The sequence below is a fragment of the Felis catus genome, chromosome C1, assembly GCF_018350175.1.
Source record: "Felis catus isolate Fca126 chromosome C1, F.catus_Fca126_mat1.0, whole genome shotgun sequence".
NCBI lineage: Eukaryota > Metazoa > Chordata > Mammalia > Carnivora > Felidae > Felis > Felis catus.
Window position 1 is genome coordinate 207,957,421 of NC_058375.1, and position 15,739 is coordinate 207,973,159.

A 15,739-nucleotide genomic window follows, 5' to 3' on the forward strand; every position below is an offset into this window, starting at 1 on the left:
GGTAAGAATGATGAAACGGGCAGTTTCAGGGTTATCACAAGTAAACAAAAGTGCAACCTGCTTTGGGAATTTTAGCCATTCCTCTGGGAATCCCTTGACGTGAGGTTCTTCTGATTGTCTTGGGGAAACAGTGTCAATGTTTCCATTTTCCAAAGCCACGGAAGCCCCTGAGAGCATCTGTCTGACAGCAGTGTGATTTAGATCCACATGAAAATCCGCAGAAATCTTCCTGCAGTCTCTGAGGTCATAAAGTGCCACACTCACAAAAAAAGGCTCAATCTGCAGGAAGAAGAAAGAAGCGATGGTTTTGATATAAAATCGTCATACATGCAGTTGCCTCTTTAGTACATTACTTAATAAAACAGTAGATAAGAGAAATTACTATTTATATATGGCATAATACTGTTCTTTAAAATATACAATATATATTAAGTGGTAAGTGATTAGCAGTTTTGCAGATATATTCTGAGATTATCCCAATGTCCTGATACTCATCAAACCTAACTCACCTAATTCTCCATTGGTAACTCCCACTGGAATCAACTCCCACTAAGACGGCTACCAATGGTGATTTTCTAGTTCCATCATTCTTTCTATATTTACTAGTTGGTATTCTGTAATGATGAAACTTTCTATCTCTCTTCCTTCCTCCTTTCTTTCTTTCTTTCTTTCTTTCTTTCTTTCTTTCTTTCTTTCTTTCTTTCTTTCTTTCTCTTTCTCCTTCCTTCCTTCCTTCCTTCCTTCCTTCCTTCCTTCCTTCCTTCCTTCCTTCCTTTCTTTTCCTTCCTTCCTCCTTCCCTCTTTTTTCTTTCTTTCTTTCTTTCTTTCTTTCTTTCTTTCTTTCTTTCTTTCTTTCTTTCTTTCTTTTTTTCTTTCTTTCTCCTTCCTTCCTTCCTTCCTTCCTTCCTTCCTTCCTTCCTTCCTTCCTTCCTTCCTTTCTTTTCCTTCCTTCCTCCTTCCCTCTTCTTTCTTTCTTTCTTTCTTTCTTTCTTTCTTTCTTTCTTTCTTTCTTTCTTTCTTTCCTTCATACCTCCAAGTATAGACTCATGGATTACTACTATTTTATTCAATAGATTTCAATCTATTACTATCATTATTTATATTGATGCTCAAATTGTTTCAGATTTGGCTAGAGGTAGCTCCCGTGACTTTTTGGTAGATTCCATAATTTTGGGGGCACTTCTTCACTCAACACGATGTTCTAGGCTCATCGGATACTTTCAATGCCCCAGTCATTTCTCCATACAGCTCTGGTACCTTTCTGTGAGGGTGACATTTAGAAACCAGGATCTCGGTGCTCATTATGCTCATTGTTACTGGGACGCATACACATATGCACACACACATACACATACACATATCCATACACATAACATTCACATCTACAAGGATTTCTTTAACTCTATCTGTACATGAATATTTTATGAAATATGAAAAACTCATGAGTTCATGTTGATACTTCTATTTCAAATTCAAATCAAGAAGGGTTATTTCAAGCCTTTTCCCTATTCATATTTCATGTAACTATTTCCTCCAATAGTGAAAAATTGGCTCTTGTTATCATTGACCTATTTACGTATTTGTTCAATCAATCTACTTACTGTTCAGAGTAACCAGTCTGCCAACCACAGCCACCTTCTCGAATTGTCTCCTTTGTACCACCCTGCACAGTACCCCAGATCCTGACAAAGCCAAGCACATTCCATTTCTGTGCCTCCACATAGCTTTCTGCCTCCCAGTATGAGGACTTCTTGGTTGGTTACCCAATTCCAAGCCTGTGAGTAGCTGCCTCTGTACCTCTCACCACCATGCTAAGAAGGAAAGGGAAAATGTGAAATAAAGAGAAAATGGGAAGGTAATGAAAGATGGGAAAGAAAGGGAAAGTTTCTTGGTTGAGTTTTAAAAAAGCAAAAAGTAGGTAAAGCGGTGGTTAGAAGGGGCTTCTAGGTAGATTAAGTGACATGTGCAAAGACATAAACACAGGAAAGAACATAAAGGCATGAAAGAATGCTTTTGCGGGAGATGCATTTGAGGAACATTAAGGAGGTATACCCAAAGAACTTAGAAATCCATTGGGTGTTCTCATTGGTTGGAGAGAGGTGTTCACAGGGGTATGCATAAAAGAAAATTCCCAGGTTTGGAGATGTAAGAAACTAAGTGGACGGCAATATCATTCACTAATATATAAGATAAAGATACAAAGATGAGTTCTGGATGGTACATAGAGTCGTCTATAGGACATTCCAATCACAGTTGGATATATGAGTTTTGAGCCTGGCCAAAGAAACTGGGCTGGGGATGTGGACCCAGGAGAGTTTTGTATGTGTTCTTGTTTAAGCCATGAGATAAAGAGAAGAAAATCAGAATGTTATCCTGAACAATATCAGCATGCAAAAGATAGAGGTGGAGTAGGGAAAACAGGCTGTAAGGCGACTGGGGGTGGAGAGAGATTAAAAAAAAAAAAAATATATATATATATATATATATATGTTAAATGCTGCCAGAGTATCGTAGAATCTGAAGAATGATTCCAGAAAGATGAAATTTTCAACAGAAAACTGTTAAATGCAACAGTTATTAATAAAACAGGGACTGAAATAAATGAATATATGTATATGTACATAGTTACATGTCTACATATAGAAATAATTATGTCCATGCAAATAGATATAATTACATGTCATTAACTACAGATTTCTCAGAATGGAATATGCTCCCCAAAACATTTTTACTTTTGTTTACGTCACTGAATTTTGAATTGATGCCCCTCATATATCAGTGTTCTGTGGGCAAGCAGGATATACACAAAACCACATGATACTGAATGTTTAATAGGTATCTCATGTACTTTGAAACACAGTAATATGGCTAGCTTATAATGGGGTTATTATTTTATCCCTTAATACTAGTCATATTTGCCAGCTGCCCTACTGTTAGAAACAGAGCTACACATATAAAATGAAATTCAATAAAATATTTAAAAAATAAGACAATTAAAAAGTAAAAGTTTCCCATTTTACCAACTGAATTTAATTTAGAAAAACTTTTGGTTTGTGGTAGTGGTGGTCTGCAAGAGTAGAAAATGCAAAAATTACATGAAAGTAACTCAGGCAGGAACTCAAAACACATTGAAGGTCAAAGGAAAAAAATCCTATTATTTGTCATGAATTGGTGCATTTTGATTTTCACTTCTGCTTGGTGAATGGAAATAAATTACCTACTTTGATAATCCATCAGAAATTAAAGCTCATATGGTGATTCATTTATTTCTTCCAATCCACTTTTTCAACTTAAATGTCAAATCTTACTTTTTGAATCATTGGCTTTTCAATAAAGATTTGTTTAATCAAGCACTTGAAAGCCTACCAAATTAAGTCACAGGCTTCTTATGTTTAGAATTCTGTATTTTCTTAAATAAAAATCAAGAACATTATAATTTTAAAGTAGCTCTGCTGTGAAGCAGGCTTATTTGTTCACATTTTAGGAATCAATTGCTATTTTCAAAGATATATTTTATACTAGAATACCGTCAACTTGAATTTGGTTCCCAACGGACTGACTAAAAAATTACATGCTGTCAAATATTGTTTCCTCATCATGGAAAAGTTTTAAAAAGAAGCTTTTTAGAAGCTCATTCACTAAATACAGGAGTTGGATCTTTGGCAACTTGAAGAAATATTTCGATTCACTTAAAAAAATGCTCTCTGAGTTAAAAACAATGAGTTTAAAAATAGCTACATTAACAAAAGAGTGTCACTCAATAATATACAAAGATTTTTAAAAACAATGCCATTACATAAAAAATTGCTGTCAAGTTTAGGTGAGGCTGTTTTCTTAGTTTTTATTTTATTGTTTATAAGCACAATGGAATTGTTTTTTACCAAGTCATTTTCTATTTTTTTAACACTTGTATCAATTTTAAAGTAAATTAAGTAGAATATGGACATCCAAAGCACTCCAAATAAACTTGTCTCTCAGGCTTTACAGATATAAAAGGGCATACTGATGCTGGGTTCTGGACTTGGGCGTGTTCTCGTGCTTGGCAAGACTGGCCCAAATACAAACATTAAGCTTCTGAATATGAGTTTTAGTACAAAGAAAGGAATCCATGTGGAAGGAGTCATATGCCGGGCACTGGAAAGAAAAGCCCATTATCTTCAAGTTTCAGTTTCTAAATTGGATATTTTAATCACACTTAAGGATATGCATGGTCAAAAAAACCACATTTATTTTTATTTCATAAGATGGCTAAATGCCATTATGATTTGGGTTACATTTTCCTGATATTTCCAAGTGGTTTCAAGAAGCAGCTTCCAGGGCTTTTGATTTGTTTTCTTTTGTTTTTCAAATTTTAATCCTGAATGAAAGTACATTGATTGTTCCTCCTGACCATTTCACTCCATGGAAATTTCTCGTTCCACAGTCCCAGGTATCCTCCATGTTGGCATATCTACTGGGCTCCTCTCTGGCTTCCTGTTACTCAGCTCCTCAGCACCATGCCACACAGCTGACATGTTCCCTCTTGGCTTCATAGCCCAATCTTTTTTGGTTTAGTTCTACTTCAATGGCCATTCCTTCTTAGTCTCCTTTGGTCATTTCTCTATTCATCTTTTATTTATTTATTTATTTATTTATTTATTTATTTATTTATTTAAGAGAGAGAGAGAGAGAGAGAGAGAGAGAGGAAGTGCATGAGTGGGGGAGACAGGCAGAGAGAGAGAGAGAGAGACAGAGAATCCTGGGGCTTGATCCTATGGCCCTGGGACCAGACCTGAGCCCAAAGCAAGAGTTGGTCCCTCAGCCGACTGAACCACCCAGGAATCCCTCTATTCATCTTTTAAAGGTTTGGTTCCTGGTCCCTTTTCTATTCACACAGAAATTCCTAAATGTGACCCTCCGGGTCACTGTATGGACCAGACTTCCAAGTTGATACCTAGTTCGTGGCCACTGCCTTGAGTTCCAAACTTGTATTTGAATCTACCCAAAGGACATCTCTGTTTGGATATCTAGTGGGCCTATCAAGCTTAACATGCCCATAATGGAATCTGGGGCCAATATCCCCCCAATCTGCTCTTCATCTAGTCTTGCCCTTTTAATGGCACCACCATGCATAGAAGTATTCAAAGCAAAAGCGAGGGACTCATCCTTGAGATACTCTTTCCCCTTGTCCAATGGATCAGAGAAGCCTGCCTGTCCAATTTACCCAACATCAGTCATATCCATCCATTTCTCTCCTTCTTCCTTGCCAGTCCTAGTCTATGCCATGCAATGAACTAGGTGGCAGACTCCTATCTTCCATCCTTGGTCAACTCTTATTTCCTCCAATTCATTATTTTTTTTCTGATGGGATCTTAAAAATCAAAAACAAAAACAGAAATTGAACCACACCATTTGAAAGTGTTTTAAATCCTTCAAGAGCCTCCACTCAGGATAAATGCAAACACTTCACTACAGCCTGTACCTTACATTACCTTCCCTTGGACTGTCCTTCCCACATTATCTTGGTCTGCTCTTCCCTTCGGCACCTACTTCCTGTTCCTAGAACTTGCCAAGACTTAGTTGTCTCAGGGCATTCACACTTGCTCGTTCTCCTGCCCTAGAATATTTTCCCATGACCTGACTTATCCTTCTCACCTGTTAGGTCTGTATTCAAATGTCACCTCTTGAGAGAGGCCTCGTATGACCACTCTGCCTAAGGTGACCCATCTCCCAGTTCCTCTGTATCACATCTGTCATACTGATTTATTTCAAACAACTGTAAATAATGTACAACTGTCGTGTTAATTTATTTGTCTCTTTAAAAAAATTTATCGTTTGTTCTTTTCAAAAAGAGTCAGTCTTCAAGAGGGCAGAGGGCTTGTTATCTTGTTCCCTGCTGTTTCCTGAGTACCTAGAAAAAGTCTGGCTCCCAGTAGGTGCACAGAGTAAGTAGTTGCTGAAAAAGGAATAAACGTGACTTCCAGTACTATCATTTTTACTCACATACCTACTGCCCAATTACAGTTCTAAAATGTGAGAAAGTTTCATTGGGGGGGAAGATTCTTGCTGGTGAGTCAGCTCAATTTTACCTTGTCAACAAGATTCTCATGTGCAATACTGAAAACGCCAATACCTTGCATATATAGCATTCGCAAATTTCCAAGCAATTTCCACCTATTAAAATAACAGTTAATATGTAATGATTGCTTACTGTGCATCAAGCATCATCCAAGTACTTTCCATATATTACTTCATGACTTCTTCACAACAGTCCTTTGAAACAGCTACTGTTATTATTATCCCATTTATAGAAGAGGAGAGGGAAGGTAAGCTACCTGCCCAGCGTGGCAGAACTCACTGATGGGAAGGTGAGGCATACTGACCCAAGAGAGGCACATTATCACTTGATTCTCCTCATTCAATCTGAGGTTCGTAGCATGTACCATTATCCCTCTGTTACACCAGGGAAAATGGGCTCAAAGAACCAGTGCCATGCCTGAAGACCCAAGGGCAGCAGGTATGAAAGGGTCCATCCTTTCTTCAAGCCACACACTGTCACGGCTAATAAGTCTCATTGAACTTCAGCATGGAGATGTGCATGGAATTGTGTGGTGCTCGGTCTAGAGAGAAAGCTTAACGCTGTTTTGTCTTCTAAAAAGCAAACATGGCTTATAATATGGATCTAGAAATAAGTTTTCTTCTTTGAGGTGAGAGATGATAATTGAGGGATGATTTATCAAAAATTAAAATGGACTGCATTAAAAACAATGAAAGGGGACATACCAGTACAACACTGACTTGGATTGGTGGCGGGATTATGTATAATTTTTCTTTCCTTATAGTTCAGAATTTAATGTTTATGCTCGCGGAATGCCCCCTTCCCACAAATAACTTTACAATTGGTCTAGGGGTGCCTGGTCTGCTCAGTCGGTTAAGCATCCCACTCTTGATTTTGGCTCACATTCATGATCCCATGGATCATGAGTTTGAGCCCTACGCTGGGCTCTGTGTTGACAGCAGGTAAGCTGCTTGGGATTCTCTCTCCCCCCCTCTTTCTGCTTCTTCCCCACTCATGCTCTCTCTCTCTGTGTCTCAAAATAAATAAATAAATAAATAAATAAATAAATAAATAAATAAGTAAATATTAAAACAATTTTTATACAATTGGTATAGAATTGTCCCCAGACTACTAGGAGAGAATTTTCTTTCTTTCTTTTTTTAAATATGAAATATATTGTCAAATTGGTTTCCATGCAACACTCAGTGCTCATCCCAAAAGGTGTCCTCCTCAATACCCATCACCCATCCTCCCCTCCCTGCCCCGCCCCCCCATAGGAGAGAACTTTTAAGACAGCCCACTTAGCAGGAAAAGGAATCTTATGTTGATTTAATGAATGCTGTGGTGGTTCCCAAATATCAGTGAAGCACCTTTTTTTTCTCCCATTTGCCTATACTATTATTTAATATTTATCCAATATTATTTTAGTTGATTCACTATGTAGCCTTGTCTTAGGCAGTGATAGCTGTGAAACCTCAGAGTTGATTTGTTTGTCCACACTCTTCTCTAATATACGTTCAAACATATAAATATAAAAATTTAAAAAAAATTTGACTTAAAAGCCATCTCAGCCACCACCAAGTAGATATAAACAATGCCTTAGGAAACTCTGAACCACTGTGCGATTGAATGGAAAGGACACTAGAATACAGTCCCTTTGACACTTCTTCAAGGTAAAAGGAACATTTTACGGTAGTACGTCCACTTCAGAACTCGTGCATTTTTGTCATGTGGAAAATGCTGTCATTCATACTCCCTGGTGCACTAGCTGGTGTGAACTCAGTGCCTGGGATTATCAGGAATAGAAAAGATTTTGGCCAGGGTGGTGTGATATTGGCTGATCAGCATTGGATGTAACAGGGGAAACTTACATTCGTTATTGGGTCATTCTCATTCTCCGTAACACATCCCTGAAGATTTAAGGTGAGAGTTTTACAAATGATCATGATCCTCTTGGCGGCTTTTTCTTCAAATGGTTTGATCCCAAGGTCGGGTTCGAAAAGGTCCTTTTTCTGAAGTTTCAAGGTCTACAAAAAAGGTGGAAGGTTTTTCTCAACAAACACCCATCATAAAAAAAAGAAATCCTGAATTCTAAACCACAATTGTGTGGACTGAGTTCACGCTTGCTCAGAAGGAATTTCGACTTACATCTATATCTGGATCCAGTGAGAACAGATTTAACCTCTCCGTATTTCGAGTTGTTTTGACAGTCTCTTCAGTTTCTGTGAGGTACTGCAGAGAAAACTGTGTTAGCTCTTGGTAACCAACTATCCAAATACTTACAGCCTGGCCCCCTCCACATGGCCAAGAAATTGCCCCTTAGTATCATCACTCTTTTAATATCATCCATTAACACGCGGCAAATCCGATCAAAACATGCTTTTGTTTTTTGAATGTTGCATTTCTTAGTTTAAATTTTAAAATACAGCATTTACATCTTTTCCATGAAAACAATAACTAATAAGTTATTCAAATTTATTTGCATAGTAAAATGTCGGCTTTATTACTTTTGCAAAGTCTGGGTGTAGGCTGTTCTCTGAAGACTCTGTTTCCTCTGGTGTGCTTTCACAAGTTACAGAATTATCCAGCGAATCTTGAAAAGATACACCAAGACAGGTTAATAAGCAATACTCATGAATCACACATCTCTCCAGGCTGTGGCATATCAAGACCCGATGTGGCATGGATGCAGGTGAGCAGATGTCTTCGTTGTATCCTGCCTCCAGGACTCTATATTGTTACAAGATCGAGGCCTGGAAATCAGACCTCCTGATGGTCATTTTGGGATTCTTTCCATGACACCACCCTATGTGCGTAAGAACTCTTGACCCTTATAATACCACACTTGTACTTGGGGTTGTCATGACTTACTCCATCAATGCACACTAAAGTTTTCTTATCTGTGAGTACATTTTTGATATTCTGACTCTCTGGCCATCAACTTCAAGCCCATATTCTGGCTTCAGTTACTTAAACTCTCTAAAACTCTATAAACATGAATACTCAAGTTGATTATCATTAAGTAAATCATGAATGCTAAACGCCTACCATGGTACATAGTAGTTGTGTTAAAGTCAACAACAGTTTTCTTCCTCATTGCCCCATGCCTCTTTCACTTTATAGAATATGATACTTAGACTACTAGAATCTAAAGACTCTGGTGTCTAAGATCCCATGGTGCTGGACAAAATGTCTTAGAATAGTTTTCCTTTCGGGAGGAACGACCAACTCTGGAAGTGAACTTGGCTTTCCTGTGGTCATGGACCTGTTTTTCTATGTGTCTCATCACCCGTCCTTTCCACGCTCTTGCTCCCCTCTCTTTGCCTAGAATGAATTAGAATTTTAAGAAGTAATAAGGATGGGAAGAAGAAAAATATTTTTATTTCATAAAGATCTCTAATATTGTGCAACATTTATGGAACTGTCACATATAAGCTGATCTCAGTATGGTCAAGAAGTATCCATGAAAGATATCTTTCAATTAAAAGGAAGTAATGCATGTCTGTCTTTACATAATATCATGTTAATTAATTAAATCAAAGTAAAGTAAAGTAAAGGCTATGCAACACAAACTACCCCATCTAAGGTAACCTCCCATCAGACATGGGTACATTTTTAGTACTGCCGACAGATGATTTCCAGCCTCAAATCACTGCCAGTAAACTCAAAATCATACCTGCGTGTGGTGATCCTCACTATTCAGGAAAAGTCAAGCATTTCGGGGTGCTTTTCTGTAGCTCAGGGACGGATGAGCTAGCCTTGACAGCTACCACAGTTAACTGGTTCATTAGATGAACCAAACACACAGGTCACATTTTGCAAAGGAAGGGAAGGGGGGGGGGGCGCGTGCGTTCTCACCCAGCCCCAGATCTGCAAGCTCCGTGCTCCTCCTCCCCTGAGGTGGCCCCTCGGGACTGATTTGCAGGATGCGATTCAGGGTGTGGATCCATTCATCCATATCTGACTCTGTTTCAGCCGCCAGCACAAAATAGGTTAGGTCATTCATTTTCAATTCAAAAGCATATTTTCTTAGTCTGTTATTCTGTGGTGCAAAAAGACAGACAGAAAGCAAAAACACCAGATAATAAGTCTTAGGGAGCGAGAGACATTTTTTAGGGGGTCGTGCTTCCGAAGTGTTTCCTTTATAGGAGAGTAACATAAAGAAGATCGGCCAAACGAAGGCCAAAATTTGGGTGGGAATGAGTCATTCTGTTTGGTTTCTTTCAGGGCTTTTGGTGCTAAGATGTATTTTATTTAGGTTCTTGTTGATTGGATGGTCGTGGTGGCTCAAAAATTTCACCTTCAGGCACATGTGGCAAGACGCTCTAAACTTCTTCAAATCGTTGATTAGAGGGTCGGCCTTCACTTTCTCATCCTGTGTTCCGTCCACTATTCACTCCAGTTGGGTTTCTGGCCCCGTGACACCCCGGAGCAGCGCTAGCCATGGTCACTAACAAACTCTATGCTGCCGCATTATCCAAGACATTTCCTTTTTCGGATCTTCCTTGACTCTTCAGTAGAATTAACATGGTGGCTTCCACTTCCTCCTTGAAACCTGTCTGTGCTGGGTTTCCATGACCACACTCTATTCTGGTTTTCTTTCTTCGTCATCAGCCACCACTTTTCAGTCATGCCTTGGACTCCTTTCTCTCTCATCTGACCCCCATGGCTTTAAAGGATGTCCACACGGTTGGGCACCCCGATTCCTTTCTCTGGCTCTGGCTTTTCCATCAGCCTCCCAACTTTTCTCTTATTCAACATCTCTACTTTGCCTTTCGTGATGAACCTATGAGGTCTTGGCTCTAGTTCCTGAATGTGCTCTGGTTACATGTTTTGTTGCTGCTGCAAGGCCTGAAGCAGCCCCTCCCCCACGTGTACCTCACACATACTCAGCACCATGTCTGTCCCTCATCTACTTAGGGGACCTGTAGTCACTCTTGAGATCTCAGTCGAAGTTTCTCCAATTTCTCAGGACGAGGTTCTTGTCTTCCAGGGCACGTACGACAATTTGGAAGTCCATACGTATTCATTTTCATTTCTTTGTTTTGACCAACATGTGCCTCCTTCATGGCTGCCTCCAGAAGACCAGGTCAGTTCCGCTCATGACTTTACCCTGTGCTGTCGCACAGAAGGGCTTAGTACCAGTGGGTTCAAAACACTCCCCTTTTATAAGGGAATAGGATTGCCTCCTGTTTTTGGGAAACTGACATTCATAGGGAAGAATGAATGAACAAAAGACTGAAGGAATACACAAAGGACTGGAAAACAGAAATTGGGGGCTGTGCAGAGAATTAAAATGGGCTCGGGGGTGAGTAGCCACTTCAGGCTGGCCTTCCAGGAAGGGGCATCCAAGTTGAAATCTGTAAAACCACTGAACTATTCCAAGATGGGAGAAGCGCACTGAAACTGGAGGGAATACAAGAGCAAAGTATTATGGCACTTTTATACATTCCTGCCATGAGATTAGAATTATAAATTCAAAGCGGAATGATATAGCCCGCAATGATATAATTAGGGTTATATTATCTGCAGTGGTTGTAAGAATTATTGAAGATATCCCATCTCCAATTCACTCTCAGTTAATTCTGATACAGGTAGTCAACCCTTACCCCTAGTCAACTCTGCTTTGAAGCCATTGGAGCACCCACAATGACAACAGTGCGAGGTCTATGGGCTTAAGACAACCAGGTAAAAAGCAAATAGGAGAAGAACCGTAAGGTGAGAGTAACATTATAGTGTGGGATTGTGGCTGAATATCAAAGTACAAGATTCTTTTCGGGGGCAGGATTGTTATTCCTGGTGGCAAGAAAAAATAATTTGTAATATCCTCCTGGTAAGGTCTTTTTTCTTGGTGATGGTCTCAGAAGACTGTCCTCAAATAGCTTCCTCCTTTCAACTTCCACAACATCATGATGACTACCACAAATATGACACTTACTAACCACTTGCCGTCTAGATGGCAGGTACCGTGCTGAGCACGCATAGTTTTTATTCTGCTTCATCCCACAACAGCCCTGGGAGACAAACTGAATTATTCCATTTAACATGTAATGACATGGATGCTTGGGAGATAAATTGAAATGTGCTTGGGATTCTACAGGTAGCAAGCGGCAGAGAAAGGAAAAAAAAAAAACCTCTTTATCCTCTAACCCACTGAGATGATCAGGGGCAAAGATGTTCAGCAAATGCTGTTCCCCTTCCTTGTGCCCTTCCTGGCACAATCACATCCCAAAGGGCTGGTCACGGCCTGGGAGGTCATGGGTTCTCTAAGCGCTGACAATAGACAAGGGTAACAAATAAACCTCAAGAAAAAGAAAAATTCAGGAGAAAAAAGAATTAGCTAAAAAAACCAACTTTGATTCTCACTGTAGAACTTCATAGCTCAAATGCCACTTTCTAGATTCTTCCAAGGACACGCTCTTGGCTCTGGCCCATACTCCTTGTAACAACTCACTCGCTGGCTGGCTTTTTAAATAGTCTATGAACTTGATATGGGCAGAGGCTGACTGGTTATCCTCACTACTCAGTGCAGAAGTGGTATTCCTTCAAAAAGAGGTGTCTGTCGTGTTCACATTTCGTGCTGTGCAAAAACAGACACATTAGCTGCCCTGGCTGAACAGGGGAGACAGGCATTAACCAGTTAATCACAAAACTGTGAAATTGGAAGATAAACGTACTTAGATTCTGTGCGAATGTGCTGACGAAGAGGTGTAAACTTAAGGTATAAAAACTCTTCTTGAGAACCAGAAAGCTATTGCGATATGAGAATATTGTTGTTGTCTCAAGACCCTCTGGGGTCTAGGAAAGCAGAGGACAGGATGATTTTGACTCATAAAACGCCAGAGCTGCATTTTGAGGCTATTTTGGCTGCAATATAAACACAGTGGGGGTTGCCAGAAAGATAGTGGTGGCCCCAAACTTTAGGGGGCAAAGCAAACATACAGGCAGCTTCTTTAAGAATGCAAATTCTTCTGGGAATGCAAGCTGGTGTAGCCACCCTGGAAAACAGCATGGAGGTTCCTCAAAAAACTAAAAACCGAACTACCCTACGACCCAGCAATTGCACTACTAGGCATTTATCCAAGGGATACAGGTGTGCTGTTTCGAAGGGACACATGCACCCCCATGCTTATAGTAGCACTATCAACAATAGCCAAAGTATGGAAAGAGCCCAAATGTCCATCGATGGATGAATGGATAAAGAAGATGTGGTATATATATACAATGGAGCATTACTCGGCAATCAAAAAGAATGAAATCTTGTCATTTGCAACTACATGGATGGAACTGGAGGGTATTATGCTAAGTGAAATTAGCGAAAGACAAAAATCATATGACTTCACTCCTATGAGGACTTTAAGAGACAAAACAGATGAACATAAGGGAAGGCAAACAAAAACAATATAAAAACAGGGAGAGGGAAAAAACAGAAGAGTCTCCCGGGGGGGGGGGGGGGATGGGCTAAATGAGTCAGGGGCATTAAGGAACCTACTCCTGAAATCATTGTTGCACTATATGCTAACTAATCTGGATGTAAATTTTAAAAAATAGAAACAAAATTAAAAAAAAGAATGCAAATTCTTAGAAGCTATAATCTCCACAGGAGGTGTGGGTGGACTCCCTCCACAACCCTAACACACACTTCTGGCAGGTCTCATGAAGGAGGTCCATAAAACCCCATGCGGCCTGCACTGACACAGAGGGTCTAAGGGCAAAGACAGCTTGGCCTTGAGCAAGTGTAAAAGGAGATAGTTTTCCTTCATAAAACAACAGGAACAGAAATAGATACAGAGGAAAGAACTCGAAATGCTCAGAGTTCAGGGCAAAGCTTTGGCTGGAACACTGTTAAGGATCTGAACACAGCAAAATGCAAGCCAGTCTTCGTGTTGTCTTGAACACAAACAGATTAAAGAATTTGTTTAATTAATCTCATGTCATAAATAATGTAGACAAGGAGATGAAAAGCCATGTAAAATGCTTACATTAATTGTATGACTTAGAAGTCAATGGAACTGCGACCTGCTTTCAAATGCAGAGGAGAAGGAACTCAGAGAATTCCAGACAGAAAACAGGACAAAACATAGACACTAAAACTTGATTTTCCAAACTGTATACTCTACTTCAAGTGAATTGGAAAATGGGTTGCTGATGTCAACAATCTTATAAAAAATATTTTGCAAAAATTTGGGCAAACTATAACAAGCCCTTATTTCTCCAAAGGGCGTATTTATCAATGAAATATTCTATCTGCAGCTTCTCAAAAACCGAATTATCTTTTTCTATTTGGAGCGGAACAGAACTACTTACAGTCATAGAGAAGCTTACACTGGGGAAGACTGTGATGCCTAAGTGGTTTTCTATCTCATTCTCTGTGATCTCTAACATAATGGCATATAAAATCACAAAAAAAAGAAAGGACAAAAATAGGAAAATCAATGGGACATTTTAATAATCTTGAAATGCAGTTGTTATGTCATTATAGTGGTAATCAGGAAATAATCATATTCTTTTTTTTTTGATCTCCCAGTTTTCCTGTTTCCCTGAAAACAGTGTCCTTTGTGGCAGACCTGACGCCTCCGTTTACTAAAGCTCACCACAGTCCATCTATACAGCTTCATAAAAAGCAGGAAACTGTGAATATGTCCTAATGCCAACTGACATGTTTAATGAGTTGTAGCCAACTGGTCTGTTTCCACAATACTCATCTGGAAAGGTTCCGAAATAGAAACTCCAACAAAGCTACCAAAGCCAATGGAGAATTGAGTATCAAAGCAAGTTACCCAAACAAAATATTCCATTGTGCCTAATACGTTACTAGCATCTTTTGCAGAGTTCCCAAAAGAAACACACAACATCACATCCAGGTTACTGGGGTTGGTGGCTACCATTGATGCAATCTTTTCCATTCTCTGTATGTTTATTTGTGCATTTCATTCAACAAAAATGTACTGGGTACCTTCTGCATGTCAGGTGCACAGCATTAAAAACATTCAAATAAAGCACTTGCCCTCATTGGACTTGCATTCCAGTGTAATGGAGTGTCCGTAAACAAATAAGCAGAAATATAGCATACGTACTATGCATGTACTATAGGTAAAATACAATAAAGTCTCAAGCGGTGATATATTCTGTATCTTATATATCTTATATGTTATATGGTAGTCTTACATTATGTCATCAGAACCTATTGTTCGAGATGTGCCACTCATTTTCTTTGCATGTGCTCCATTTATTTTTTCTTTCTACTCATCGTCCCACCGGCTGGGAGTTCTTTGAAGACAGAAGCCACATTTGACTCATATTTGGCTTTCCCACAAAGCCTAGCATAACTAAGTTTTCAATATAGGTTTGCTGAAATAAATCCTCCCCCTAAAACCCACTGCTTAAAGCTACACATGAGCATATCTTTGTAGTACTTCTTCCGTCCATGTGGCTTATGCAGGATAGATGTATGAATATGTGCAGGCGTGCCCATATGATGTATGATTATCAGCTTATTTCCTTGGGCATCTTTCTGTAGTTTTGGACATCCGTCCACTTCAAACCTATTTTTGCCATTTATTAGCTCTGTGATTTGGGAAAGCCACTCTATCTCCCTGAGTTTTATTTTAATAATAATAATGCGCGTTCCATCAACTGGTGCCACATAATGTATCACATAAAAGTACAGTGTCATTCTGGTTTTTATTGTTATCATTGGAA

The 15,739-nt window shown here is 39.3% G+C and overlaps 1 protein-coding gene across 16 annotated transcripts in view; it reads right to left on the bottom strand.

The window, feature by feature from the left end:
* The window catches only part of DOCK10 (dedicator of cytokinesis 10), a 271,379-nt gene that overhangs the window by 94,327 nt on the left and 161,313 nt on the right, over positions 1-15,739 (bottom strand). For all 16 annotated transcript variants that reach the window (XM_045034551.1, XM_023259740.2, XM_023259739.2 and 13 more), the window contains exons 8-12: positions 9,896-10,079; positions 8,545-8,630; positions 8,186-8,269; positions 7,909-8,064; positions 58-279 (exon numbers count right to left, since the gene is read on the bottom strand). In XM_045034551.1, coding sequence (XP_044890486.1) covers positions 58-279; positions 7,909-8,064; positions 8,186-8,269; positions 8,545-8,630; positions 9,896-10,079 — 732 coding nt within the window. The remainder of the gene's footprint in view (positions 1-57; positions 280-7,908; positions 8,065-8,185; positions 8,270-8,544; positions 8,631-9,895; positions 10,080-15,739) is intronic.